Source organism: Raphanus sativus, chromosome 6, assembly GCF_000801105.2.
Source record: "Raphanus sativus cultivar WK10039 chromosome 6, ASM80110v3, whole genome shotgun sequence".
Classification (NCBI taxonomy): Eukaryota; Viridiplantae; Streptophyta; class Magnoliopsida; order Brassicales; family Brassicaceae; genus Raphanus; species Raphanus sativus.
In genome coordinates, this window is record NC_079516.1 from 42,897,584 (window position 1) to 42,923,582 (window position 25,999).

Below are 25,999 nucleotides of genomic sequence, written 5' to 3' on the forward strand. Positions count from 1 at the left end.
GACTGTTTACAACCTAATCTGTTCCGTCCACGACATATACGATTACGATTTATGATGTGTACTTAAGATGTCGACTGTCGATATACGCGTGCTTAACTGCTTACATTAATTGTTTGATAACAGATTATATGAGTATACTTATTTTTGAGTTTTTTTTACTTAATCATTAAAGATTGCATAATATTGCTATTAGTTAAGCAAGAAAAATATAATGCATAATCTTTGTAAGAGTCGTAGGTCGTCGTAGACTCGTAGTCTGTAACTATCCAAATTTCAGACAGCCAACCTTTTTGCTAACAGTTCTTTTGTTCATTTATGTGCTAAACCTACGAATGATGATTTTCCCCGAAGAACTGCAACTACACAAATGATTTTGTATATTTTATGAATAAATAAAAATGCCGCCTGGACTGACTGACCTAATAAACTTATTAAATGCACATGATATTATTTCACCTAAGTACATTTATTGCAATCATAGTGGTCCATTTTTTAATCCTCTCTTGTCTGACCACTGTCCTTTAGCTAATAACATACTCTTCTAAAAAATTATATAGTTGGAAAATTTCACATACTGATTCATATTATTATTTTGGACTGCTATACAAAAAATTTAAATGTCAATTTTTTGTCATTTATTTAAAAGAATATAGATAAATATACATGACAAGAAAATCCATATGCATGAGTCTAAGATTCTTGATTTTAATACTGGAGGGCCTGCCATTTTAATAATCCATATGCAAGCGTATGCATATGCTGTCAAATTTATGTCTAGCAGTGCGTGTGTTGATATATACTAAATTGTATTGTTTTACCATGCATGATTGGTTTTTCATGCATCATAAAATTCAACATGGTTCTGTCTGATGTATATATACTTACTTTATATGTATACTATTTTTCTAATAAAAAAATATTATATTATTTAAGTTTGAGATGGTTTGTATAACCAGACCAAAATAAAATAAGCATTTTATATCTATATTATTTTATTTTATTTTAATTGTCGTTTTAGCTTCATTCACACAGATTAAAAAAGTATAAAGTTTTATATATTTCCAAAATAATAATGCAGTAACCTATACATCCAATCATATTTCAACAGATAGAAAAATAAATTAGAGAATTTGATTAATAAATTTTGCATCGAATTTATTAACAACTCTTGTTTTGAAACATATTATTTTACTATAACGACAATTAAAATGAAACGGAGAGAATACTAGTTAAGCTCTCGAATTATTATGTTTCATATATATTGCACCAGAAAATAATATTTTGAAGTTAATTAGTTGGCATTAGTTTTTCCTAAACTAAAGAATATTATTAATAAATTTTGTATTGAAATTATAAAACGACATTTATTTTGAAACGAAAATACAACCAAAATTAAACTTTTCATATATGTTGCACCGGAAAATAACATTTTGAAGTTAATTAGTTGGTGTTCGTTTTCCTAAAAGATATTTCATGGGTTTACACAATGTTTTTTATCGTCCTAGAATTGAATGGAGTAGAAGAGGAAGATACCAACTTGTGTTGGCTCAATGGTTTTCTTAAGTGGGGCCTATTTAAATTAGTATTGGGTTTGGGCCCATGTCATCATGGAATTTAGCGATTGCCCGATCGGATGGCTACCCATCACACAATCATACTTTATGATCAAATAGGTCCCCTCATTAAAATCAAAACTAAATTTTGGTTAAATATTCGACCACACACACATAATTACATATAAAGCATATGCATAAGTCTTGAACTTAGTCTATTTTAAGAATTTTATTCTGTATAATGACTAAGGACTAACGACGAGCACTTGCTAATGGCGAAGGGCTGCTACGTTTTAGGGTTTCTTTTCCCAAGAATTATATGGAATGAATTAGTGGAGTTTATTTCAGTCAATTATTTCAACTACTATATATTTCTTGACTGCAAATTATCAAAAGAATTAATGAATCTTAGTAACTATTGTTAATTTAAATATCAATTTAAATGTTAATAAAAACTATTGTTAATTTAGTAACCAACTACTAATGTATAGTGCAACATTAACTATTCTTTTCATACCGTTGTTTGGTCATGAACGTGCTTAAAGCTAGCTTGAAACCAGAGCCGTGTTTACCATGTAGTTATAAAGGTATTTGTCTCAGACCCCGATTTTACAAAAGTTTTTAAAGCTCCGGTTATACAAAAGTGAGCTGTATCATAGCAGTTTTTATTTTGAGTATCAAAACCCATCTAATCTATTAAAATTGAAGTACAAATTTGAATTAGCCCTAAGTATTCCTCAATAATTACAATGATATGCCATTGAGTTAATTAACATAATAAATATTATTTATTTTGGAAGTAACTTATATAATCAATGTCATTATTGCTTGAGTTCGAATTAATACTAGCTAGATTTTAGCTTCCAAATCTAAACCAATTAATATATAGCTATATACTAATATTACGAAAACCAAAATCTATTATTGGTAAGCCTTTGAATATAAATGAGCATTAACTATTTTAACAAAATATTCCTAAAAAGTAGACAATCAATTATTTATCTAAATAATTCCTAAAATATGTAATTTGGTGTTTGAAATTGTGTTTTGTATTGTATTTTTCATATATATATTGAAAACATCTTTTATAATGGAAAATATTTTAGTAAAATCAATTTTTGAATATATGTATTTTTGAATCAATTTTTGATATAAATTAATTTTAAATTATTATTTTGATATGAAAGATGTAAATAAAATTTTAATTATTTTATTATTACTTCCAAATAGCATTATATTTCTTTTTCATACTGTTTTTCATGTTTCCAAACAATTCCCAAAATTACTTATGTTTTGATAATATAGATAAGATAGATATAATTTTATTTTTCATCAAGGTAGATATTATTTATTAGTTGAAGGTTAACCTTTTGAACTGCTGCTGAATCCATGGGCAGGAAGAGACAACCTGGCAATTTCGGAAAAAAATAATTTAAAACATAAAATTAGCTTATTCTCAAATTTTGCCTCATACATATATGTTTACATAAAAGTTATTAGGTGAATCACAATATATCTAAAGTCTAAACTATATAAAATTTAAATATTAATAATACAATAATAATATTAAATAAAATTTAAACAAATAAAACAAAAATAATTAAATACTAAATTGTATTACTAATCATTATGTATATTTAAAACAACTACTTTTATTATCATATAAATAGAAAAAGAAACAAAAGGACAACTTAGTGTTTCCTAGATGAAATGCAATAGTTCAACTAATTCTGAGTTTGAAGTTTTCGGTGTTAAAAAATATACAGAAAAAAACAAAACAACATACAATTAAAATAAAAATCCAACTACAAATACTATTGACTATTCTAGACAATATTTTGACTGTTAAGACAATAAACAAAAATAATGTCAATCAAGTTTGCTATAATATTAGTGTGTTAAAATATAAGTTAAACAAATATTTAATATTGGATATTATAAAAATTAAATAAAAACCCGTGCGGGCGCACGGGTCAAAATCTAATCTATTATTAACCCACATTCGAATGATTCAATTTATTCTTGTGTTTCTTATTTTTTTGGTTGAATTCAGATTTTTACGAAAAAGCAACTATATTTTAAACAGAAAATAAATTACAAACAGAAAAAGAATATATAAATCCAAAATAAATAAAAATTAATCAGTTTATAGTCTTTTGGATTTAAAAATATTTTTTCTGGATAGATTTTTCGAAAGAATAGAAATAAAAAACTTAAATAATTTAAACATGTTTTCACTGAATTAACATATTTGATCGTTTGGTGACCATATTGTTGTTGTTCAATTTTTGTTCAGAGCATCATTCTCTTTTACACAGTTATATTTCTTTCCTTGTTGATAATACTATAAAATTTATAGACTATGCTTTTGTTTTCATTCTTTTATATCGTTTAAAAATTATATTAAATATATAATAATTTTTTTATTGAAGGGTTTCGGTTTAAAAATTTGGCACGGGTCTCTAGAAACCTTCGTACGGCACTGCTTGAAACCATAAATGTTTTCTTAATAACATGCATTAACCGAGTTTGATGGATATAATTGTGATTCAATAAAGATGCTAACACAATTTATTAGTAATGAGATATGTGCTGGTCGACACCAATACGTTACAAAATAAATACGTTGTATGTGTGCATTAATATAAATAATAATTATACATTTAAATCTATTGGGGTTCCTGAACAGAATGATTGTAGAACAGTAAAGGTACAGTTATTGTTGGAATAATTAAAATTTGGAGGATATGTCGTATCTTCTTGTTGTCTTATCTCCATATGATGTGAAGTCTGGCCTTATAGATAATTTACATAATTTCACATAAGTAGCATTGGTCGAATGGACAATATTTGTTGCTATTAAAATTGATATGTGACTATCAACCTTGCCTGTCAGAAAGTCATCCAAGAAAAATCTGACAAAAATATTCACCTAAAATTGTGTTTTCTTTTGGATTTTATTGTTTCATTGACACGTTCGTGTATCATTTACCCATATTCTTCTACCATTAAACTGATTTTTGTTTGTATTTTTGATGAAAATGGTAAGATGTGAAATATTATCATGAAACAGTGTTTTGATTATATTGTTTTTTTTTAATTGAATGTAAAATTGTATTCATACCAAAAAACCCTTTTGTACAATAAATGCTACTTCATAGCTGAGTATTCTAAAACAATTTTTGATATTCTGAGATTTCAAAATTATCTCATGTAAAACCAGATCTCTAAAGCTCCGTAGTGATAGTAAACGCTTATGGACATTTTTGTCTATCATACGACCAAATTGAGCTGCTGTTTTTGGATTTTCTCCATAAGAGCGATTGTTTCTTTCTCTCCAAAATTATATATTGTTTTTTTATTTTGTTTTGTTAAGCAAACATTTTTCATATTTTTTTATTATTTATCAAGGCTGGATCTGAAATTTTGAGGTTCATAAGAATGAATTGCCATTCAACATTTAAAACAACAAATTTTAAAAATATTAAAATAATTTCAAAAAAATGTAAACTAAATATAAACAGACTATAATAATATAATTAATCTAATAATTTAAATTAATTTTATAATTCTAATTAAACTAATTAAACTCCATACTAGAAATCTTAAACCAATGTACACCTCTATATTTTTCTCTAAAATAGAGATCTCTATTATAGAGGTGGATTTGCTCCAATGTATGCCTCTATAATAGAGTTTCTCTATTTTAGAGGAAAATATAGAGGAATTCTACTTTTTGCCTCTATATTTAGAGATGAAAATAGCATATCTCTATATTTTTCTCTATAAATAGAGGAACTCTATTATAGAGGCATACATTGGAGCAAATCCACCTCTATAATAGAATTTCTCTATTTTAAAAGAAAATATAGAAATTAAAATAGAGGTGAGTTGGAGATGATCTAAACTATCAAACTGTAACCTACCAAACTCTAAAAGAAACCTAAACAAGACCCTAAACTACCAAACCCTACAGGAAACCGTAATCTACCAAACCCTCAAAAAACACTAAACCTCGGTAGATCTAATTACTAAACCCTCAACTTTGTAGTGGTGGCTTGCCATAGGCGATCCTATGTGGGATTTCCCCGCGGGGCGAGGAAAGAAAGTAAGCTCCGACTAGGTTAAATTAGAGAGAGAGGGATGGATTCAGCAAGGAAAAATAGTAGATTTGACGAGAGTGAGATGAAAAAAAGATCAGTCCGGCGTGGACAGATCGTTGGCGTGAAGGAGAGAGATCAGAGGTCCGGCGACGATCTTCGACATGAGGGAAAGAGATAATGTGGTGAAGAGAAAGAAAAAAATGTTCCTTTTTGAAGACGGCTCATGAATGAGGAGGTAACAGAAGGTTGAGTTTATATATTAACCTAATTTTCTTAGCAACTTCGTCACAATTCCCTAGCAAACTCGTTCTGTAGAAAATCCATCATAGTTTTAAAAATTCAAAACATTTAGTGGAAATACACTACAAAAAGGTGACTGTCAACTACTATTTGTAACTAATAACATAGTCGCAACACTTTACAACTTTTTGCTGACTGTTTTATGACTGATTTGCGACTAAGAAAATTAAGTTGTACATCAGACACTTCTCAAAAAATTGTTTAGGTGATGCTTATTATGTTATTAAAAAATATGTGCAGAAGAATATAATGATATAATGCATTAATCAAAAATTATATTGTGCATTATAATTCATAATATCATAATTAATGATGAATTGGTATTTAGACCACTTTTAATCTCACTTATCATTACTCTAAAACAGAATTTAGAGCAATATTTTCTTCAACCTTATTCCACTTTCAATATGAGATTACTCCAAAAAGTAATAAATTTATTGTTTAGTTACTATTCCATTTTCACTCCAAAACAATATAGAGTATAAGTGAAAATCAATTTCGTTATGAAGTTAATCAAAATATATGGAGTAATACATTGTATTAAATTTAAAATATCACCAATAATAATATTAATGATGAATAAGAATACATAAATTTTACCAAATATATTTCATAAGAGATTTTATTATCAATGCACAATATAGATAATATATGACAATTATTTTTCTATATGTTTTATTTATATTAATTTTAATTTTTATATTTTATATTATAATGCTTTACCAATTAATATTAATTACAATACATTTAATTTATTTTCATAACTAAATATAATTTCACTCCAAGACAAAATAGAGTATAAGTGAAAATCAACTTCATTATGAAGTTAATCAAAAAATATGGAGTAATACAATGTGTTAAATGTAAAATATCACCAATAATAATAGTAATAATGAATAAGAATACATAAATTTTACCAAATATAATTGATAAGAGATTTGATTATCAATGCACAATATAGATAATATATGACAATTGTTTTGTTTTATATGTTTTATTTATTTTAGTTTTAATTTTTATATTTTATATTATAATGTAATGTTTTACCAATTAATATTAATTACAATACATTTAATTTATTTTCATAACTAAATATAATTTCTTATTATTTACGATCAGTAACAAAGACATACAAGTTTTCAAAACTATATTTGAAATTGCAGTTCTAGAAAAAGAATTCACAGTTTAGCGAACTTTAAAACATTTTTGGAAAGACCACCAACTAAAATCTTGTTAACTATTCTCCGGCGTTTGCTGGTGTCGGAGGAACCTCTCCCTTCCTTTTTATCACTATCTATTTGTTTTTTTTCTTTCTCTTTTGCCGATATGCAAATTCTTCTGGTTTCGTCTGGATACAACTTTAGAACCGATAGTAGTTTGACAGAGTCAGTCATTGGCCTTCTATGGAACGGTAGTTGTGGAGAAAGTTGGATTTTAGGGTGAAGAACTGTCAGATATAGTTTTCCATTTCAAGATCTTCTACATCTCCTTATTCGAAGACGGAAGGTGTTGCTATTAGATGCCTCGTCCACCTCAGATGTCTCTCTCTTCTCAACTGTGAGAAATCCGGAGGTATTGGCAACCAGTAGAAAGTGATTGTCTTCCGTAGACAACATGTACGGGTAATGCAACGACAGAATAGCCAATCGGAGGAATGAACCTCGAAGATGTACGTATAGCAGAGCTGTGCATACTAGCACTGGCTTTGAAGCTTTGGCATGTCCAAAGATACGTACTCCACACTTTTGAAAACTATAATTTGTTGGAGTCGTGGAATTTGTTCATTTAGCTGAAAATACAATGATAGCGTTTAGGTAACGTTAGAATCCAATTTAGTGATTCCGGCTGATACTAGATCATATATTATACTTGTTGTATAATCTTTGTTGAGGTTAAAGCTTGCACCAAAATTAATGGTGAAATGAATGTGAAGTTAAACCAAGAAAAGAAATAAAACATTTTTGGAAATGGCTCAAAGACTTCTTAGAGATGCTCTCGTGTCAGCGGTTATTGTTGATAACCGGAAAATGTCAAAGAACCGGGTGTAAGTTTGGAATCTTGTCGGTTATTGATCCGGTTTATCATCCCTGCGATCTATTTCCGTAATCGACCTGGTTTTGATCTCCATAACTAGTAGAGAGAGTTTGAAGATCCCAAACGGGAAGGAAAGATATGGAAAAACCAAGAAATCTTTTAAGGGTTTCTTCTCTTTTAATGGCGTTTTTGTTTGCTTATTCTGCATCTGTCCAGCTTAATGATTCTGGTATTCACTTTGTTTCTTCTCTCTTTTCTCTCAAGATCATGTTAAAACTTTCACAAGTTGTGTGTTCATGCAGATTGGTATCTTTGGTTTCTCTGTACGCACTAGCTTCTGCAGTTAATCTGATAAACTCCAGAAGAATATGTAAATCAAGAGGAGTTAGACAGATGACGAGAATAGCTCTTAGCTTGGGTTTGTTCTTGTTTGTTAAAGTCATTACAGAGGATGTCATAACAGAAAGAGTTGGAATCTTGTCTTTGGATCTCACTCACAGAGTTGTAAGAGAGAAGATCGGAAGTGGTTTGGTGATAGCTTCTATGGTTCTGCAAGTACAAGCTTCTTATTCAAATCCAAAAGAGAAGTTCGTTGACTTTGGTAAGAACAAGACTCCGGTTTGAGAAAACACATTTCAAAACTTGACTCATTTTTTGTTTTGATTTTCAGGGATGGCTGCAACTGTAGTCTTTGGTTATGGACTTCCCTTTTGGTTCTTCACAATAGAGAATGGAGAAATCAAGATTTGACTCCTTTTCTTGTTTATATTCATTTGCTGGGTGCAAATCAGAGCTTTTATTCATTTTGCTGATCGTATAGACTGGTCTCAAATTGTTAATTTATATCTCTAGAAATTCTAACTAGCTCTAAATACAAACGAACAATATTTGGTCGATCAACATTTGAATAGACATACAAAAGAAAAACAAAGCTGTCTAATAAGATCCAATGGGAAAGAAAGTAAAAGATTGAAACAAATCTGCAAAGAATTGACTTAAAAAAAAAGCCAAAAATCTAACAAAAATGACCTCTGCAATTTGAAGCTCCACAATGGCATGAATGTTCATTTTCTTGTCCAGATGTTACCGGTTTGTGTCCATAGTCTCGTGTAATCTCCTCTCCTGCAGCTATCTGTTGTTACACATAAAGTAAAAAGATCTATTAGGTGAAACTTCTTTCAAGCTCATATAGAAGAAGAAGAGGAAGAGCCTTACATCTGTACTGGCGTATAGACCGATATGAGCAAGAAGGGACTCCATGCTTTCCACAACAACTTGGTGTGTCACAAGATTAGGCGAGCAGCTAGAGATGAAAAACAAGATTGAAATCATAAAGTCATATTGTTGAATAATGCAATTCTTTTTTGGTAAGACTAAGAGTCACCTATGATTGATGAACCGAGAGACATTTCCATAAGTAGTAGCATCAACAACATAATCAGGCTCTCCCACTATTCTACCAATGTCGTTGATATTAGCATCAACATCATGTATGTAGCTACAACCTTCTTTGCCATACCTATGAAATCAAATATCAGGATTCTAAGTTCTGTTCCAAACTTTTGAAGGCAAAAAAAAGATTATAAAAAAAAAAGGTTATGTACTGGATTCGTCTCTTGTCGGCTTCTTGCTGATCAAGAACTTCTCCAATGTATTCGCAGACGAAAGTACCACGTAGTATATGTTCACAAGCTCGTACTCCCCATCCCTGTGTGATCTGATCAGTCATGTATACTAGAGCTGAAGCAAAGACAGAACTAAAAAGGATGATTGTCTCACCTTGCTTTCTGTTCTAAAAACTTCAAGTTTTGTTCGGATTCCATTCTGCAAAACCCGATTGTGACATGTTCTAGAGCATCCGCAGAGTTCATTGCATTCATAAACAGGATAGCCCTCCTACAAACGTTTCCACAAACAGTCACAGTTTAACCAGAAGCATGTAGTTGAGTGACATTATCAAGATTCTAAAAGTTACCTCCAAGATGATCCGTTCTTTGTCATCATATGGGAATCTACACCTCATGGATTTTCCATATATGTCTCTTGCTTCCTCAAAATCGTCACTGAAAAGGTATACATGATCACACGTTACAGGCGAGCACTCTGAACCAGGACAGCCACACCTGTGTTGCAGCTTCTGCATGGGACAAACAAACAATGTTACAACAGAGAGACACAATCTTGTTTCAGATTAGGACAGGTGAGAGATAGATACCTCCTTTGCAAGATCCAGTGAAGGATTAAGCATTGGTTTTGTAACATAAGTAAAACTCTCCCAAGGCTTTTCTGAATTTAAAAGATCCTCATCCACGACACAAGATATGGGAACTGGTTCCTTGCCAAAGCTTATGTCGTTGCACAAAACAGTGGTCTTTCCAAAATGTCTCTTACTAAAATGATGAGCCTCCATGATACAATGACATTCGTCCACTACCAAACCGTTATTAGAAGCTTCTCCAGCGTCCATAGCTATCCTTACTCGATCATTCTCTTGTCTAGGGATCAATGGGGATAAAACATTTGGGTCTTTAAAAGACTTACATCCGTTAGAGCATATGTATCCTTCAAGATGCCATCGCACTTGTACACCATGCTCACCACAGAGTTTTGCTGCCTTGAGATAGATCCTCTGAGGCAAAACCCCGAACTTAGCCTCCATTGAGGTCTCAAGACTCAGCCTACAGCAAGCTGAACGAGCAGCAGACAAGATGTCCTGGTTACTAGGACGATGTTTCGCTTTCTGAATCTTTGAGAGCAATATTTTAGAAACCACAGAGCAGTGAGCATCAAAGTTTGTACTATCACTAGGAGTTGGTGATACTCCATTTTTTGCTTCTGTGCTGAGTGGTTTAGAATCTTTCATCCTCCTCTTCATGTTTCTAATCCTATATGAGACTGTTCCAAGACTTTTCTTGAATTTATTAGGACGGCTAAGCCTACCAGACTTCATCCAGTACGTATTAAACCTTAACCCTTTCTTCCGACCACGAGAGCCAACTAGACTCGGTTCCATGTGTTCTGCCTGATGGTGACGACCAAGGTCAGGTAATAAATTGAATTTCAGCCCACAGAACTTGCAAACATACTTATGCACACCGCTTGTATTTTCTATGTTTTGGCTCACAACAGTCTGAGAAGTGCCTACTACTTCAGGATTTTGAGAAGACTCACCATTAGTCAATCTGCACTCAGAAGGATGCACAGCTTGCACATGTACCAGCAACTGTTCTTTATCTCCAAAATGGCTGCCACAAGGAATACACTGAAGAAGCATGCACTTCTCTGCAAACTGCACATGATGTCTCTCCTCCACATGAGCTTCCAAAAGTTGTCTCTTCACAAAAGAATCTAAGCAAATAGCACAAGCAAATCCACTAAATGACCATTTCTCTTCTCTTTTATCATCACTAGAACCATTGGTGATGGCAAGCATTGCATTAATAGATTCTGACATTGATGATGCATCTTCTTCTTCATCATTACCACCAGAACTGAAACCCCATATCCTAGTTAATCTCTCCTTTTCATGGGATACTAACTTCATCAAGAAACCTCCAACTCCAGCGTCTCTTGAAGCTTCTGATATCGCCCACTCAAGCTGTTCCTCCATTGGAACTGAGTTTCTTAAAGATAAGAGACTTTTAAAGAGCTTGTAGAATATATCACAAGCTTGATGTAGAGGCAACTTCTCCTCACGAGATGAGCAACCCCTTAGAAGATCTACAAACACTTCTTTGGATATTACTCGACTCTTCCCATTCCTCGCACGATTGAGCCAGTTAGGAAGGTGTTGTTCGCAGTATAACTTGTGCTTTGTAGAGAACTCATTGCAAGGAACATAGCTGTTCTCTGAGCAGGAACCAACACACAAGTTATCCTCATTGCTACTACAATGCTCAAGCATCTCAGTGAAGCTTGTGGTTTCGTTGGGCACACTTCTCTCTACTTCTCTAAGAGGCACTACATCTTGACATTGAGTTGTTTCTAAGGTTGACATAATGTCTGCTAGCTTTCTTTTAACCGGATCAGATGAGGAATCTATATCGATGTGATGACGGTGTTTCTTGCAGTACAACATTCCAGGTAACGACCTGTGTTTGCATTTGGTACCAAGAACAGTGACTCCTCCACACATTGGCGTTTCACCAACAGGAGATGCATCGTTCTTTATGAGTTTGGTGGTGAAACGAGAAGCTAAATGCACACAACAATATATATCACCTTCATTAGCCCACCTCACACATTGTCTTCCTTTTGATTCAATGAAAGCTATGCATTGCTGGCTCTTATTTCCCAAACCAAATGGTTTCTTCGCAACTGATTCGTTTATGTTTCTGTCTTGTGGTTGAGACAACTCATTTGTCTCTCTTGTTCTCACTAACTGTGAACCGTTTGCTTCAACAACAGTGCCATCCCATAGGTCCAAACCATTCATTATGACATCTTCATCTTTCATCACTACAGGAGTATCTGTGTTAGTTGCAGCCAATCCTTGTGGTGAAGTATCAGACACCATTTGCGATGCATTTTCTGTCTCAGCACGTCGAATCTCGAGCTTTGGTCTTTTCCGGCTCGCCTGGACATCTGAGTCAAAGATGCTTTTACTACTATTATGCTGTTCTGTTGTTCCTGCAACACTACGACGAGATATGGAGAACCATTTTGTAACATCATGCTTCCATGTTTTCCATTCTGATAACACCATTAGTTGCATCTGATGATCAGAAACGGTTTTGACTTCGCTCCATCTGATACAACTCTCGAACTCCTAAACACAAAGCAGACTTAGTTAAGAAATAAAAAAAAATTGTATGAACAATATATGTCAGATGGCATTATCAGCCAATACCTCATTTAGTAGTTCAATACTCTCTGCATTCACTGCTTCATTACATTTCTGTACCCATGAAGGAAACGAGTTTTCGAGCCAGTTTGGATCCATGTACTGTTGCAAAATCATCTAAATAAACATAATACAAAGTTAAGACATGATTAAACAATTTTAAAAAGGAACCCTCTAAACCTAACAGCAAAGAGAGCTTACACTCTGAAGCTTGACAAGCATTCTTCCAAGATCTTGATAACTTGTGCTTCTAGATGCCTCCATTGCAAATTCTTTCCAGACTATTATATCATTAGCTGATTCAACCACAACCTGCAAGATCAAAAGTGTTTAAACCAATCCACAATTCAATGCTTAAATTTCAAGCTTTATATACCTCTGAGTGGAACTGGTCCACTATATTGAGCATACCAATAGTAAGCTTCCGCATGATGTTGCGTCGAGCAACGGTTAAATCTTTAACCATTTTAACTCCAATTTTGTGTGAATTATATGCAATAGGATCAGGGAACTCATTGATAGACCTAACTAGCTGCATATCTGCCCACGAGTAGTTCTTTGTATGTGGAAAAAATATCACAAAATACTTTTTTCTATCGTGAGTTGGTTTCCCTCTTAAGGTAGTCAATGGCCAATCTGCTCTAGCACATCTGATTCCAGCTTGCCATTTCCCTCTCCACTATTAACACCAAAGACACAAAACATTAAAAACCATATGAACTTCTTTTTTTTTTTGGTCAAAAAACCATATGAACTTTAGTCTCAAAAACTTACCTTCACCCACAAAGCTATAGGTTCATCTTGTTGTAGCCATTTAGGCTCAGAAGGAGATGATGACTCTCCTTGTGCATTATTATTACCAAGGTTTTGGGTTTCTTCCATTAGTGAATCGGTACTAGGCTTCTCTGCATTTAAGCCATCAAGCTCAGGCTTCAAGACAAGTTCATTCACTGTGGTCTCTTCAACAACAACGTCGTCAAGTAGCATCTCATCCACTATAATACCACTAGGAGATTGGATTTGTTGTGAGCTAGGACAAGGTATAACTTCCATGATCACCACTTTTAGATAGATCACTTCTTTTATACCCAGGATTTGATCAAATCACACGTTCTGATGGGAACCAAAAAAAAAAAAAAATCAACATAGGAGTATAGGACTATGCGTTGCTTTCCTAAGCAATATGAATAATTAGAAGAAAAAAAAATGACTCTTAACCATTAAAAATTTTCTATTAAGGTAAGTTTTTTTCAGACATACGAAGGCGATAACTATTACATGAACACTGATTCTTGTAAGAAGGGAAGAACTGTTTAATCTACTAATTCAGCTAGAGAACCAGATCTTAATTAGGGTTAATACACACAAGAAGAATCAAGACAAGGAAATCAAGAATTGATCTAAGCCCAATATTGATAAGAGTTAGAGATATATAAATTAAGGTGGGTCCATAGATCAGAAGAGAAAATAATACCAAATTGAAGATTCTGAAACAAACCCAGGTGCCCAAAAATGTTCAAATGCATAAAACAACCAATCTTAGATCTAATATTTTTACTCTAAGGCCTAGTAACACGATGAACTTGTTAGGAGACTCATGGAAACAGGCATGGCGGAACCAAAGGATAGGTCACGAAAGTGGAACCAAACCAAAAACAAACAATAATGCTACCACAAAAAAAATAGAGAATATATAAAGTGGATACACATCATGTATGTGACAATAAGTATCGAAACAAAAAATGTTTTAACATAAAGATTGGAGTATGGACATGGAAGGTCACACCTTGTTGATCTGTAGATTCGAATTACAGAAGGTTGAATCTAACGATTTTGAATTTTATTATAACTTTTCGTATAATAAATCTTTTCTTCTGGATTATGAAGATTTTTTTAGGTCGAGGGCATCGGTATTTGCGATGTACCATGGCCAGAATGTCGAAAAAGAAAAGATAACTTCTATGCTATATGCAGGGATAATTTTTTATTACTTGTGTGGTTTATTAAAAAGAAATATGAAATTGGATTGAAACAATTTTACTCCACTTTTTTACTCAAGAGATGATCTAATAACAATCAACCCTTATTCTCTTTCCTTTATATCTCGGAGAAACCCATTTTTGAAGGAAATTTTGCAAATTTACTTTAACCACCATTATTATATTCCACCTCTTTTATACAGAGAAAGGATATTAAAATAGTTGATAACAAAAAATGTTGACGCCTAAAATAAGTTGGAATTTTTTACTCTCTAACACACTTTATCACTTTAGAATTTCATCCCAAGACACTTTCTACATGTGACAACATTTTGAGCTAGTGAATATCATATATGCCCTCATATAATAGAAAACGCAAAAACCACATCGGTCTGATTTACTTGTTGTACCAACCTTTTTAATCAATTTCCCAACCCTAATTTTTAATTCAAGATTTACAACCTTTCTCCATACCAGACGCTTTCTTCTTTCTTTTTCGTCTCCAAACCACTGAATCACATCATCTCTGTCATTCTTCTGTTCTTCGAGGTCAAAACATGCAAGGTTTGTTTAAATCTTCCTAATCTACACCTTCTTTTGTCGGATCCAGGTTTTTAAGCTTCTAACTAATTTCTTCAATAGCTACACCGACTCTGTCTGGATTTTATGTTCTCGATTCAAACCCATAGAACACCGATTGGTGTTTGTGGGTATTTTTGGGGATTTAATTCACTTTTTCGTACCCAAAAACATGATTTCACCGTTTTTAGATTTGCCAAAGTTAATTTTTATTTTTTCAGGTAATAACCTACCAGGCCACCACCGCTTTCATCCGCCATGTAGTTTTAGATTTGTGGACGGAGTAGAAGTAAGGAAGATTTGTGGATATCCTTGTCACCAGCCTGATTACATCGGGGTTTATTTTGAACATTTTGTGGATGCAATAGATTGGGAAAAAGTGTATGTGGATGGAATATATGTAAAACGTTTTGTGGACGGAATAGATGTAAGCGGTTTTGTGGATGGAGTAGAAGTAAAAAAGATTTGTGGACGGAATAAATCTATAGGTCTGACCATAATTAAATGGACGGAACCGAAGTAAAAAGGAACTGTGGACGGAATAATCCACAGATCCGACCACAACTTAGTGGACGGCGTAGAAGTACGACATGCCGTGGAAATCCTTATCAAACTGACCTAATTCTACAGTTTTAATTTCGGCCTTTGGATTGAAAGCACAAAATCAAGATCCAATGGTCAAGACTAAGGCTCTTGATATCATAAACCCGTCCACAAACCAAACCGGTTTCCTTTTTTAGGGACCAAAAAATACCGAAATTTTTATTAAGGACATCGATGTCATTACACATAGAAACTGCCAAGAAAAAGTGTCCCAAATGTACAATGTGTCTCTGGATGAAAGAATAAGTCAGATTGTGTCCCATTATGTAACCAACTCAATAAGTTGCTACTTTCCATTTTACTCTAATTTATTTACCAGTCACCTCCTATATTAAAAGTAAATGATATAGTATTAGACTATTAGTATAGATCCTTTTGCGGATATTTATTTTCACCTTTTTGAATATTCGTGTAAGAACGTTTTTAAAATTTAATACTAGATTTTGATCCGCCTTCGAAAAGGCGGGGTTTTTTGTTGTTTTTTTAGTATAAAGATTAACTATTATTCGGTGCACAAAAAAAAAAGATTAACTATTATTCGTTTTAATTATATAAACTGTAACATGATCAAATTTTAATTATGCGGTTTTGTAATAGTGTGTACAGTATAGCGAAATTTAAAATGCGTCATACAACCTATTTATGTTTGTAATAAGTTAAACAATGTTTTATCCAAATATTTACTTGGGCTATTATATAATTTTAAAGATTTATAATTATATAAAATATTGCTAAAAAGCGCGGATTGTTTTCATTTATTAACCGAAAATTAATTTACAAATTACTATTATTTTTGTTTCAAATCATAACAATTGAGTTCTTATATTTTTATTATTTGTTTTTCTCTTCAAAATAAAAATAAATAGAACAAATATTTGGTCAAGAGTGATTTGAATGAATTTATAATTTTTTATTAAAGAACATATAATTTAAAAGTTTTTTGAAAATAATGTTGAGTTTTAAGAAGTGTTTTCATATTCAACCTAGATCTGCTGAACTGGTAGACCCGTACCATGTATATAATCTAGTTCGGATTTAAAGAAAAAATCGTTGATTAAAAATCCGATAGAACCCGGTAAAACCCAAAAATTTATTATTAACCTGTGATCTAATACCAATGATCAAATAAAACATAAAATATCTTATAGTATTTTGATTTTTTTATTAAATTAATCATGTACTTTTTAATACTACATAAACTTGTTGTCTTTAAACTTTGATGATATTTTTATTATGTCATCCAAATAAAAAGATAATATAAAACTTATTAATATGACAATATTAGTTTATTTTTGTTATTAATAACCTATTATAAGTTTGTATTTTTCTATTTTTCTATTTTTCTATTTTAGATTTAAAATTAATTTTATGATACATAGATTTAAGAAAATAACATTATAATGTCATTATGTTTTTTTTATTAATTTAGTTTCAGAATATATATGTCTAATATCTGAACATAAAATATTTATATTAAATAATAGTAGCATATTTTATAAATATGTGTAAGCCCATTATTTATTGATCCATTTAAATATATTTCTGCATGCCCAAAACTAAAAGACTCAAATGGCATTAATGAATTTTATTATCTTTTGTAAAATTAAGGATAATTTTGGAAAACTTTAAAACATTCATTAATGGTATAATTTGGGAATGATTCTGATTTATTGGTATTGATACTCTCACTCTCTAATAGAAACTGAGATAAAGACAACAATATAAATATCCCCCACAGTATTGGTGAAGTAATATGTGAATGTGTCGTCTCCACGTTTGATTTCAACAACAAAAGATGACATGATTTTGAAAAAATATAACATGACACTAACCTAATTTTAAAAAGATTTATACTTTTTTAAAGTTTTTCTAATATGGTAATGACATTTAAATTCTATATCATCATTAATGTAATTCTTATATAATTAACTATTTTGTGTTTCAAAAAATTATATAATTATCTATCTTAGAAACACTATTAAAATATATTAATAACTAATAAATCATATATAAAATATATTTTTGTAAAGTTTTACAAAAAATTAACATAAAATACTTCTCCTAATAGATTTCTTAACAAGTCTTCTCTCATTAACTAGAAATATTAATAAACATGAATGTTTGTAACTTCGTAACTACCATCAATTAAATTATGAATTTATTCAGGAGTTCCAATATCGATTAATACACATGAACTAACAGGAAATCTTAAAAATCATTTTAAATTTGGAGACTACGAAATTTTAAAAATATTGACGTAGAAGAAAACTTCAACAGAAATGTTTTAAGAGTCCATGAGAAAATTAAACATGGTGAATTGCAAAACTAACCTACACATGTTTCTTGCAACAATTTGAAGACTTCATGTAACGGTAAAAAGACTTCTATATAAGTTATGGACTTCATGTGACGGTAAAAAGGTTTCTTTTTAAACATTTTCCAGCCAGATTACAACATAGGAGGCCGCATGGTAAGCGTAGAAGCAGTACAAAGTTATATTCTACGCATCAGGATGCCTCGTCCTTGCCAGGTAGGGCGGCTCACATATTAACTAGTCTTTTCCATACTGATTTTCAGTCCTGATCTCCTTCCCATTAATCTATGTTCATTTGAATAGTGTAGCGGAAGCTAAGGATAATGCAAGTAGCATATTGATTCTGAGAATACCTAAAAAACGTTGTTTTTTGATATCGTTGAAAGTTAAGCTCTATCCGAGAACAACGTAAAAGAGATAACTTTCTCTCTAGATTTTTATTAAACGTCAAAAGCTGATCGACTACAAACCCAAGACAAAGCTCAAATAACAGAACTAATGAAAACCCTAATCTAACAACAAAAGCCATGTTAATATGTTAAGGTCCAATTAATAAAGCCCATGATTTGCTTAACCCATGCGACCCATAAGAGATTGAAACGCGAAGTCTTTGTATGCTGCATCAGTCCCTCCAACGATGAAAATATTCGAACTCGAATCTTGTTTATCCACAAATATACTGGTACAAGAGTATACTCATCAAACCTCCAATCCAAATCTGTATTTAAGCCATCATCATCTTCTCCAAATAAAAACATTTTGTAGGGTTATAAGGTTCTCCGAAAGAACCATCAGAAAAGATGAAGTACCACTGAAATGCCATCATCGTTGTATACATCATAGATTGGATCTCCAACAAAATTCTTCACGCAGATCTTCAGATGAAACAAATGGATATGTATCCATCAAATAACACAAACCTTCGAGGAATATGTCTAGAAACAGAATCGGACTTTTATTAAGAAATCATCATCATTGGGAAACAATAGCTCTCCACGGAGACCTCTGTGAAACTCTGGGATATCCACCTTGAATCCCATCTCCCAACTACGATCCACATGGTCACGACGCAGCAGGTTTCTTCTGTCACAAGATGTTCTTCTTCTGCAAAGGGGTTGTCCTCCACTTCGGTTGACTCATCATCATTGAGAAATCCTCCACGAGCATGATCATGTCGCTCATGCACCGTCTCTGTTAATTTAGAATGGCGTTGTAAATTGTCAGTTGAATGTTCTCTTGCATTGTCACAAGGGCCCTCCGAAACTCCTCCCAGTCACTGACTGGTCCTTCTGTCGTTAGAGCGACGATGACAGATGCTGAAACACTTAATGAAACGGAAAAAAAAAATTGGAACCTGCTTACTCTGATACCAAACTGGCTAAGCCTTGAAACTTTAGGGTTCGTTGAGTCTGTAAATACCCAAATGATATGGTGAACTCGAGAATTGTTGATTCACAATGAATACCGATTGCCAAGAAAAGAGATGAACTGAAAGTTCTTGTTAATTGAATAAAACGTGCCTTTTACAAAGAGGTCACTAGCGGTTGTATAGACGCTTGGAAGAAATAGAGATTCTAACTAATCCTAAGTCGTAATGATCCTAGATAATGGAAACTATGATAAAAGTAAAACCAAATCCCAACAATAAACGTAAACGGAAACGGAAGATTGTATGTTTATGCGACAAGAAATAGAGGCCCAGGAATGCTCTGTATTGGACTCGACATAGAGGCCCAATACGAAGGAGTGCGATGCATCAGAATATATAGTTGGAGACATTTTCTTTAGAAAACATTTCGAAAACTTTTTTTTTTTTGCTAAAAACATTTCGAAAAAACATTTTTATTATAGTAATGAAATATAAACAAACTCAGAGCTTTTAGTTGGGGGAACATTGGACATATACACAAACCTTCAATAAAAAGTGGTCGATAGCTTTATGAATGTAAACGGGAATTCGGCCAAAAAAATCATGAACTTTGCTCGAATTGCCATAATAAACACGAACATATTGGCTGGCCAAAAAAACACCGAACTATATTTGATTTTAAACTTTAATCAGTAAGTTATCGCTGACTCGCCAAATTAAACACAAAGTTGCCAAATTAAACACACCGTTACAGAATGATTAAACGACGTTTGCAAAGATCGTTAAGTAAAACGACGTCGTTTTGAGATGCAATGAAACGACGTCGTTTTACCTATTTTTATTATCAAAAATATGTTGTTCGCGTGGATCGAACCTGAGAACTCATGGCCAAATGACGAGGTCTCTTGCCACTAGACTACTGTCACTTTTTAGAATATCCATAATATGTTTTCTTTATTGAGTATCAAACAAATCTCAAAAATCTAAATTCTTTTCAAAAAAATTCCAAAAAATCTTAAAAATTAAAGAAAATTCTGAAAAGTAAAATTATAATTGAAATTACAAATAAGTTTTTTTTTAAATATCAATACACTAAAAATTTCAAAAAAAAATCTAAAATAATTCAAAAATGCAACGAATTAAATTTAATGATTAAAAAAACTTGAAACATATTTTTAAATAAATTAACTTATGTAATATAAAACAAAATGATATTTATCACACTATAGATTTTAATATGAATAATGTATTTAAGATAAAATAGACAAATGATAATTAAGATACACTAAACGAATGGTATTATCACTAATTTTTTTTCTAAAATATGATAATAATTAAATGAAAAACATATATAGGGTGATAAATATCATTTTTCTATTTTATTACAAATATATTCATTTATAAAAAAAATTGTATGATTAATGTATTTAAGATAAAATGCTCAAATGATCTTAGATACATTAATTTTTATAAAAAAAAATTAATGTTTTGATTTTTTTTTAAATATTTATAATTTCAATTTTAGTTTTACTATTCAGAATTTTTTTGAATTTTTAAGATTTTTTTGGAATTTTTTAAAAAAGAATTTAGATTTTTCTAGATTTGTTTGATACTCAATAAAAGAAAACATGTTATGGATATTCTTAAAAGTGACAGTAGTCTAGTGGCAAGAAACCTCGTCATTTGGCCATGAGTTTTCAGGTTCGACCCACGCGAACAACATATTTTTGATGATAAAAGTAGGTAAAACGACGTCGTTTCATTCCATCTCAAAACGACGTCGTTTTACTTAACGATTGATTAACCACCGTCTTAACTGTTGGTTAACGGTGTCTTAATCTGGTCGGTCAATCAAAGTTTCTTAATAAACTGATAAAAGTCAACAAAAGTTCAGGCTTTTTTTGGCCAGTTTCGAGTCCATGTTTCTTTTGGTCATTCTCGCCATGTTCAGTGATTTTTTGGCCGAATTTCCGAATGTAAACTCTTTTTCTTTCTTTTTGTCACAATAAAAACAACTCTTTTTCTTTCTTTTTTTTTTGTGCACCAAACTCTTTTTCTTTCTATCTTTTGTTTTTCTTTCTTTTCACATTGCTTGGGTTTATGTTACATATAAAATACACTTTTCTCTTTAAATAATACACTTTAAAGTGGTCCATATATAAAAAGTATCACTTTAATCTTTTCTTTGTTCACGTGTGATAATCTAACATATACGTACATATGATATATTGTATGTAAAATTAACTGATTTTAAATTCCATCATGGGCTTTTAAAAGTAGGCCCTGATGGTTAGGCACCGCACGTACCGTCTCATTAAAGTCTTTTTGTTTTTTGTCACTTCCGTCTCATTAAAGTCTTGTCCAACCTTATTACTTCCACTCCCTTTTGTTTTTCCTTCATTATTTTCCAGCATTTGATAGTGTAGTTCACATACCTAAATACAAGTAGTAATCTAAGAACCAAATAAGAGCATCTCCACTGGGGATTTTAAGTGGGGATCACCAAATTCCCAAAAAAAAAATATTAAAATAAGCCAATTTTTATAAACTTCTTCCCTCCGAGTTTTTCCTTGAACCAGTATCATCATTATTTCGCGGGTCCCACGATACATGATGGCCCGCAATTGGTTTGATTATTCTTTAAAAAAAAATCAAACAGTTAAAAAAATAATAATAATAAAAAAAAATGTGTGAACCTCCGCATAAGGTTTACGGATGGGGATGCTCTAACATATATCAATTTCAAAAATATATCTTATTAATTGTCTCGAATAGTGCTGGGTTCGCAGGTCGACCCATACCCGTCCCAATATGCTTCGACTTGAATCATTTTTTATTTGAAAATTCGACCTGCTCGACTTGCGAGTAGTAAAAAATATTTCTGCACCGTCTCATTTAAATTAGCAAATAACCCCCGGAATCTGCATATAAAATTAAAAATAATAAAATAATTATTTTATATACATTTATATACAATTATAAAATAATATAAATATTACATTTTAATTAGATTTTATTTATATTCATAATTTTTAATTATTTAAAAAATATTTAAAAACTAAGAATTACTTTTGCGGATTGGTAGATACCCACATTTTAAATTCATCTCATCCACATATGTTCCGGATAAAATATACTTAATCAGCATCCGCTCTTGCCATACAAGTAAAGAGTCAAATTCTCAGACCTAATATTTACCGTGTGTGGTATTTTCGGTCTGGACGATCATATTTACCGTTTCCATGTACTATTTGTCATTCCATATTTTGATACTTTTTAAATGGTTTTATTGGCTTATTAGCTTGTGACATGTTGAGATTTGCCATGGCGTCACTTATAAAACCATCTCCATCACCCTGCTCGCTGTGGTAAGTTTGATTGAGGAACATGATAGAGCTTCCACTTCGTAAGACCATCCACTTGCTAGTACTAGGTTGCGCCTCACTGCAGTGCGGCCTGGAAAAGAAAAGCGTATCATAGAAAGACAAATAAAAAGGAAGGAACCTTCTTACACCATCAATACAAATGCCGACAAGAGAAAAATATAACCGGTAGTTTGATCATTTTTGGTCGTGTTATTATATTTTTTCCAAAACAAATAACCAACAACAAAAACTGATTTATGTCTTTTATCTATCATTTAAGATCCTATCATAATATTGATACACAATTCTTAAAAGTAATTCGTTCTTTTTCTTTTAAAGCAATTCAAATTCAGGCAAATCGAATTCAATTACATCAAACAGGAAAACGAATTAATGGTGATTTTATCTGGTTTAGATTTCTATAAAACCAATGAAAAGGACACCAACTCAAAATCAGGAAATGAAGTGCGTGTAGTCCAATTCATAACAGCTGTAAGCTTGTAACCAAAAATAAATAAGATGTCATCGTAATCCCAAGATATTGACTTCGTAATAATGCATCAGATACCACCAAATCGGGTGATGCGTCTAAGACTTAACCCCTATGTGATGTTTTGTTTAGCTATTACAAATTTACATTACAGCCCGCAATAATGTCTGACACTAGGCTTTGAATTGGGAGACCAGCCAAAGATGATTTATTTGAGTATTATCATTTGAAGCATTCCATATAGATAACATAGAAAATCTTCTATGGACACGTTGTTAAGTTAAGAAAAAGTTACGAGAGAGAGAAAACTAGAGAGAAGAAGACAGAGTAGATCTGGCCGGCGTCGGAGGGCTCTCTTAGCCTCGATGTCGGTCGGGTGTTGGTTGATATCTTGTGTATTTACATGTTTTTAAGCTTCATTCTAGTCCTTATATTGTTCCTTTGCATGCATTTAGAGTGCATTTAGGTTGCATTGCATTACATTTGTCTCTATCAGATATTGGAGATGCTTGTTGGTGACTTTGGAGACATTTGAGGGGTTTTGAGTCAAAAGGGTGAAAGATGAACATGGATGAAGGCCTTAAAGATATCTTTTGAAGCTCAAATTTTGGGAAGACAAAGTAAATTGAGTTAGCTTTCTAATGGAGGTGGTTTCAAGTCATTTGGATCTGTATTGAAGGAGTTATGATCAATCTACTGGAGGCATATCAACCCTGTAGCGACCAGAGCCGTAGCGACCAGAGCATGTCGCTAGGAGGGCTCCCGAGCGCACGTAGCGACCACTGTAGCGGGATGCAAGGTCGCTACGGGCGAAAAAGACTGTTTTTTTTAATTGGGTTGACCCAGGTTTGTTGGGTTGACCCAACTCGTTTTTAGACTTCTATAAATACCCTTTAGACCTAATTTTGAGGGATATCTTGTTTTCTTTGTAATCACATTAGCTATTTTGGTGAAGGACTTAATCTTGAGCTTTTTTTCATCTCTATCTCTTGTGATTATTAATCAATCTTGACCACTAAGCATGATTAACCTTCAATCATCCATGGGTTTTGGGTTATTCATGTCTATTAGTGAGTAGTTACCTTTTGGATTCATGGGTTAGGGTGATTAGAGTGATTAAGTGAAGATCTAAGGGTGCTTAGTGTTAGATCTCTTGTTTCCTTGCTTGTCTACTTCTCTTAATGCTAGATTAATGTTGGCCTCTTTATTCTAGAGCTCTAGACATTTCCCACCCACAAGGTGTTTGATGAAATGTCTGAACCAAGTAGAGCTTGCTCTAAACTTACCTTACACAAAGACCATTGTGTTAAGGGAGTTTAGATAGTTAGTAGACTCATCCTTAATGATTGCTTAGATCTTTTAGGCTCAAAGACCTTTGATGTCTAGTTGATTAAAGCAAATGAGCATTCTTCTTGACCATAGAGCTTGCTTATTTCAGTGTTCTAGACTTAAGGAAGTTATTGATTGAAAGTTTGTCATCCTTAGATTGGATCTTAATCATTTAAAGTCAAATGCCTAGCCCCATGAGTCCTATTGTCCAAGATTGATTGAAAGCTTGTTTCTTTATTGCACTTTAGCATAGTTCTAGTTCATATCATCATTGAAAACCTGATTGCACTTAGATTAAGCATGGTCTTGCATTCCCTTTGCTTTAGAATCACTTAGGATTGGTTCGACAATCTTTTACACTACAACATTTGATAGGGACCTGAAAAGTCCTAATATCAAATTGGCGCCGTTGCCAAGTTCTATTGTGATTTTGACATTGGGATTTAGTCATTTGCTTGAGACTAAGTCATTTTTCTTATTATTGTGATATTGGCTCTGCTTTTTCCTTTTTCTTTTTCATTTCAGGTGTATGAACTTGAGAAGTAGAGGGACTACAAACCTCACTCCTCTAGTACCAGACATCCGGGCTTTGGAAAGAGAGAACACAAGAAGAAGGAGAGAAGAGGAGCAACAGGCTCATTTCAACAGATTGGGTTTTGATATGGCTCACCATCAGAACCAGAATCGAGATGGAGAGATCCCTTTAGGAGCTGCCCAAGAGGGAAATGGTCAAGGAGCTGCCAACCTTGGACCACGACATCCACATCGCCAAGCTAGAGCAATTGGTGCCCATGATCAGCCTAACATCCATGGAAATAGGGCTGGCATTAGAGCACCAGCTGTGGAGAACAACAACTTTGAGATCAAGTCAAGCTTGATCAACATGATCCAAAGCAACAAGTACCATGGGCTTGCTTTGGAAGATCCTCTAGATCACTTGGACAACTTTGATCAGCTGTGTGGCACCATCAAGATCAATGGTGTTTCTGAAGATGCATTGAAGCTTAGACTGTTTCCATTCTCTTTGGGAGATAAAGCTCACACATGGGAGAAGGGTCTCTCAAGAGATAGCATCCGGACATGGGATGAGTGCAAAGAAGCCTTCCTCACCAAATTCTTCTCTAACTCACGAACTGCG

At 32.5% G+C, this 25,999-nt stretch overlaps 2 protein-coding genes across 4 annotated transcripts; one reads left to right on the plus strand and one right to left on the minus strand.

Moving 5' to 3' along the window:
* The first annotated feature begins 6,676 nt into the window (after positions 1 to 6,676).
* On the plus strand, positions 6,677 to 8,854 carry LOC108812977 (uncharacterized). Its single transcript, XM_018585387.2, is given in 4 exon segments — positions 6,677 to 8,219; positions 8,293 to 8,307; positions 8,310 to 8,591; positions 8,661 to 8,854. Coding segments are annotated over 4 exon segments (468 nt in total). The 5' UTR covers positions 6,677 to 8,128; the 3' UTR covers positions 8,741 to 8,854.
* A 23-nt stretch (positions 8,855 to 8,877) lies between these two features.
* LOC108812871 (histone-lysine N-methyltransferase SUVR5-like) lies at positions 8,878 to 14,780 on the minus strand. Of its 3 annotated transcripts, none has more exons than XM_018585257.2 (12): positions 14,620 to 14,780; positions 13,608 to 13,946; positions 13,210 to 13,512; positions 13,035 to 13,145; positions 12,840 to 12,950; positions 10,206 to 12,758; positions 9,966 to 10,127; positions 9,770 to 9,886; positions 9,595 to 9,698; positions 9,375 to 9,509; positions 9,206 to 9,293; positions 8,878 to 9,122 (listed from the first exon to the last, which is right to left on the minus strand). In XM_018585257.2, the coding sequence occupies exons 2-12, from the start codon at positions 13,884 to 13,886 to the stop codon at positions 9,006 to 9,008; spliced, it is 4,080 nt and encodes a 1,359-aa protein (XP_018440759.2). In that variant the 5' UTR covers positions 13,887 to 13,946; positions 14,620 to 14,780; the 3' UTR covers positions 8,878 to 9,005. The 3 variants fall into 3 exon arrangements, with proteins under 3 accessions (XP_018440759.2, XP_018440757.2, XP_056843582.1); XM_018585255.2 differs by lacking the exon at positions 14,620 to 14,780 and adding an exon at positions 14,308 to 14,558; XM_056987602.1 differs by lacking the exon at positions 14,620 to 14,780 and having other exon boundaries at positions 13,608 to 14,558.
* Positions 14,781 to 25,999: the final 11,219 nt, after the last annotated feature.